The sequence below is a fragment of the Palaemon carinicauda genome, chromosome 1 (genome assembly GCF_036898095.1).
Source record: "Palaemon carinicauda isolate YSFRI2023 chromosome 1, ASM3689809v2, whole genome shotgun sequence".
Lineage (NCBI taxonomy): Eukaryota > Metazoa > Arthropoda > Malacostraca > Decapoda > Palaemonidae > Palaemon > Palaemon carinicauda.
In genome coordinates, this window is record NC_090725.1 from 48,251,562 (window position 1) to 48,256,561 (window position 5,000).

The window sequence follows — 5,000 nt, forward strand, 5'->3', positions numbered from 1 at the left end:
TACGAACAAAGTATTGCGCAACGATTACTAACGTTTGCTCAAGCGGTATTTGTCACTTATCTTCATTTATAAATAACACCAATGATATTCTCGAGAAGTGTAATCATTCTTAAACACTCTTCTGATTTTACTTTATTAATTAGTGACAGAAGAGTAAAAATTAGTGACCGCAGAGGAAAGGAATTGTAATGTGTAATCAAATTTCCCGGAGATGTTTTGAACAAGAGCCAACTTGACATTACGTGACTCAATCTGGCTAGTATAAGACTAGGTCTCCACTCGGGACTCGCTCAATGGCAGTGAACACTAAGATTGTTCCGTAGACAGATCGCTCTCTATCAAGATGTTATAGCTGAGAACACTACACTACAGTCATTGAAAAATGGACCGCAATAGCTTAATATCGTCTTTTCACAAACTTCAAAGGCAAATATGGCGGCAGGGGAGAAGGTAAGAGAGTTCTAAAAAATCTTTTTTACAAAATATTTTTCTATTGTAGTACATTTTCTCAAACAATAAAGTGATTAAGAAATGAATGCAATATGTTAATATCGTGTTTTCTCAAACTGCAAAATCAAAAATGGTGGCATTTTTAATGAATATATTAATGTTTTATCTCATTTTATGAATTGATTACTGGTACATGATATGACTTTGTAGATTTATTAGAAGTGGAAGTTATAGAAAATATGAAGGGGAATTATCTTCTATAAGAATTTAATACTTTTTAAGATATATTACTTACTTATGACATCAGATATCATTGATTTCAAATAATAATAGCTATAACTATAGTATAACTACTACACAATATAAACAACAGCAATAATAATAATAATAATAATAATAATAATAATAATATATTCTTAAATTAAGAAATATCAAATACAAATCAGGCTAGTCAAATGAACAACACCTTTGGAGTAATTCATTAATTACAAATCATATCAACTCTTAATAATGTTAAAGTGAAGAAATTTTACTCAAAACCAGAGAATGTCTCGGTTACTCGTCACAGCTAGCGCGAGAAGTGCATTACCAAATGTCAATTTTATCATCAATAACCACAGATTCCTGGCAACGTGAACAGAAAAAAAAAGAGGCATAATGTTAGTTGGAATATTCCAGCGCATGAAACTAGGCGTTATATTTCTTTATTTCCAATACGTGTTTGTTTCATTTAATATTTGTTAGTTTTCTGATACTAGATTGTTGAATTATTTCAGGTGTTGGTTTCCATAAATGAAAAAAAAAGAGGCATAATGTTAATTGAATTAATATAGTGCATGAAACTAGGGGTTATTTGTCTTCTATTCTCGAGGCATATTGTTAGTTGCAATATTTTAGCACATGATACTGAGGGCTATTTTTGTTTAATACCCGATATGATTTTGTTTCCTTTAATCTTTGTGAATTTTCTAAAAGCAGGTTGTTGAATTATTCCAGGTGCTGGTTTCCTTGACAGAAAAAAAAAAAAGAGGCATAATGTTACTTGAATTATTCTAGCGCATGAAATTAACCGTTATTTTTGTTTATTCCTAATACGATTTTGTTTCTTTAATATTTGTAAATTTTCTGAAACTAGATTGTTGAATTAATTCAGGTTTTGGTTCCATGAAAGAAAAAAAAGAAGTATAATGTTAATTGAATTGATTTAGTACATGAAACTAAGAACTATTTTTTTCTATTCCCAATACGTTTTTGTTTCCTTTCATCTCTATAAAATTCTCTAAAAACAGGTTATTGAACTATTCCAGGTGATGGTTTCTTTGGCAGAAAAAACGAGCCATAATGTTTATTGAATTAAACTAGTGCATGAAACTAAGGGTTACTTTTGTTCTATTCCCAATACGTTTTTGTTTCCTTTAATCTCTGTAAATTTTCTAAAACCATGTTGTTGAATTATTACAGGTGTTGGCTTCCTTGGCAAAAAAAGAGGCATAATGTTAATTGAATTAATCTAGTGCATGAAGCTAGGGGCTATTTTTGTCCTATTTTCAATACGTTTTTGTTTCCTTTAATATTTGTAAGTTTTCTGAAACTAAATTAGATTGTTGAATTATTCCAGGTACTTATTCACTTGAGAGAGAAAAAGAGGTATAATGCTAATAGAATTAATCTATTGCATGAAACTGGGGCTTATTTTTGTTCTATACCCATTAAGTTTTTGTTTCCTTTCACCTCTGTAAATTTTATAAAACCAGGTTGTTCAATTATTCTAGGTGTTGGTTTCTTTGGCAGAAAAAAGAGGTATTATGTTTAATGAATTAATCTAGTGCATGAAACTAAGAGGTATTTTTTTTTCTATTCCCAATACGTTTTTGTTTCCTTTCATCTCTGTAAATGCTCTAAAAACAGGTTGTTGAATTATTCCAGGTGCTGGTTTCCTTGGTGAAGTGCCAAGGGTGCTCCATCAATTTCAGCGATGACCTTAAACCCAGAAACCTTCCATGCGGACACGTCCTGTGCACTCCTTGCACAGAGTCGTTGCTCGTCGATGAAAAACCTTGCCTGGAATGTGGTGAAAAGCAAGGGAAAGGCGAAACTGATATACCTCCAGTCAATTACCCATTGTTAAGAGTCAGTCGATATTCATCGAAGAAGGAAATCACTATCGTATCTGATAATGTAATTATGCTATCTGCTGACATTTCCGAGCTTGATCAAAAGAAGGATCTCTGGAAGTGCAACGTCCATGGAAACCCCAATATGCTATTCTGCCGTTCTTGCTATTTATGGATATGCGTGAATTGCTTAGTTATAGATCACCCGATGCTCCCGAGGGGCGGCTGTAGGGTACTGCAGCTGCACGATGCCAAAGATCAGATAAACAAGAAGTACGAAGAAGTTGTTGCCAACATTCAGAATGACATGAAAACAATGATAGAGGACTTCAACCCAGACTTTGGGATGCATGACTTTTGTCTCAAACACTGCACTGGGGAGAGGAGTCATCTTCGCTTGCTTGAAAAACTGGAACCTTTGGTGTTTGGGAAAAGAGAAGAAAATAATGAGGAAGTGAAGAAAGTTAAAGGGAACTTGAAAAGGATGACCGATTCATTCCATGCCACTCACTCCCCGGAAGAGATCACGGCATCTTGCAAGGAGCTACTCCAGTTCCAACAAGAATCGAAGGCCATCATCGCCCAAGGAAAAGAGAGCCTGCTGACACTTCGACCGCTAATTATGGGACATTTTTGTATGGTATGTAGACATATTACCAAATAATAATGTATAGGGTGAATTTTGAAAATCCTATGGAATAACATATCTATGAACACTTTTAACGTTCTATGCTTATTGTATATATATATATATATATATATATATATATATATATATATATAGATATATATATATATATATATATATATATATATATATATATATATATATATATATATATATATATATATATATGTATATATATATATATATATATATATATATATATATATATATTAAATTAAACACACACACACACACATATATATATATACTGTATATATATGTGTGTGTGTGTGTGTATATATACATATACACATTTAGATATATATCAACTATATATATGTATGTATATATATATATATATATGTATATATATATATATATGTATATATATATGTATATATATATATATATATATATATATATATATATATATATATATATATATATATATATATATATATATATGTATGTATTTAATATAATTTATATATATATATATATATGTATATATATATATATTTAATATATATATTTGTGTGTATGTGTGTATCATCATGATCATGATCATCAGCCGTTACTAATCCACTGCAGAACAAAGGCCTCAGACATGTCTTTCCACTTGCGTCTGTTTATGGTGTTTCTGTGCCAGTCCACGTCTGCACTGTTTTAGTTCGTCGATCCATCGTCTTCTCTTCCTTCCTTTGCTTATTTTACAATCTCTAGGGACCCATTCTGTTATTCTTAATATCCATCTATTGTCTGTCATTCTCATTATACTGCATGTCCTGCCCATGTCCATTTCTTTTTTTTACAAGTTGTTAGAATATCCTCTACTTTAGTTTGCTCTTGTTCCATGGAGCTCTTTTTCTGTTCCTTATTTTTATTCCCATCATTATTCTTTCCATGGCTCTTCGAGTTGTAATAAGCTTATATTCTAAGGCCTTAGTAAGGCTCCAAGTTTCTAATGCATAAGTTAATTCTGCTAGGACCATCTGATTGAATACTTTTTATAGAGAAAGTGGCATTTCAATTTTCATAATCTCATTTTGTTTACCAAATGCTCTCCATCCTATGCTTATTTATCCTTCTTTTAATTTCGGTCTCATTCTCTAGGGAAACAGTTACTGTCTGTCCTAAGTACGTATATTCATTAAATATCTCCAGAGGCTCGTCCATAACTCTCATTTGTTGTCTCTCGGCATATTCAATGAACATTATCTTATTTTTACTCATATTAGTTTTTAGTCCTACATTTCTGTTTTCTACATTTAACTCTACTATCATCTTTTGTGATTTCTCCCCTGATTCACTAAACACAACTATGTCATATGCAAATCTTAAGTTGTTAAGGTATTCTCCATTAATAATAATTCCTACATTTTCCCAATCAAAAGTCTAAAAACTTCTTCTAGACATGATGTGAATAACTTAGGGGAGATGGGGTCTCCCTGTCTAACTCCTTTCTCAATTGGAATTTTCTCACTATCGTTATGTAGTTTTATGATTGCTGTACCTCCTGTATAGATCTCTTCAAGTGTTTCAACATAAGATCCTTCTATTCCTTGTTTTGAAGGGCATTCATTAGTGCTGAAGTTTTGACAGAATCAAATGCTTTTTAATAGTCTATAAATACCATACATAGTAATTTGTCGTACTCTGTTGATTTCTAATTAGCCGGTTAATTACATGGATATGGTCAGCCGTTGAATAATCCCTTCTAAACCCTGCCAGCTCTCTTGGTTCATGAATGTCTAGCTGTCTTTCTATTC

At 31.7% G+C, this 5,000-nt stretch overlaps 1 protein-coding gene across 1 annotated transcript in view; it reads left to right on the forward strand.

Moving 5' to 3' along the window:
• The first annotated feature begins 307 nt into the window (after positions 1 to 307).
• The window catches only part of LOC137648062 (uncharacterized), a 7,698-nt gene continuing 3,005 nt past the window's right edge, over positions 308 to 5,000 (forward strand). Inside the window, exons 1-2 of the mRNA XM_068381006.1 lie at positions 308 to 450; positions 2,377 to 3,204. Of these exons, the coding sequence (XP_068237107.1) occupies positions 433 to 450; positions 2,377 to 3,204 (846 nt within the window). The 5' untranslated portion in view covers positions 308 to 432. The remainder of the gene's footprint in view (positions 451 to 2,376; positions 3,205 to 5,000) is intronic.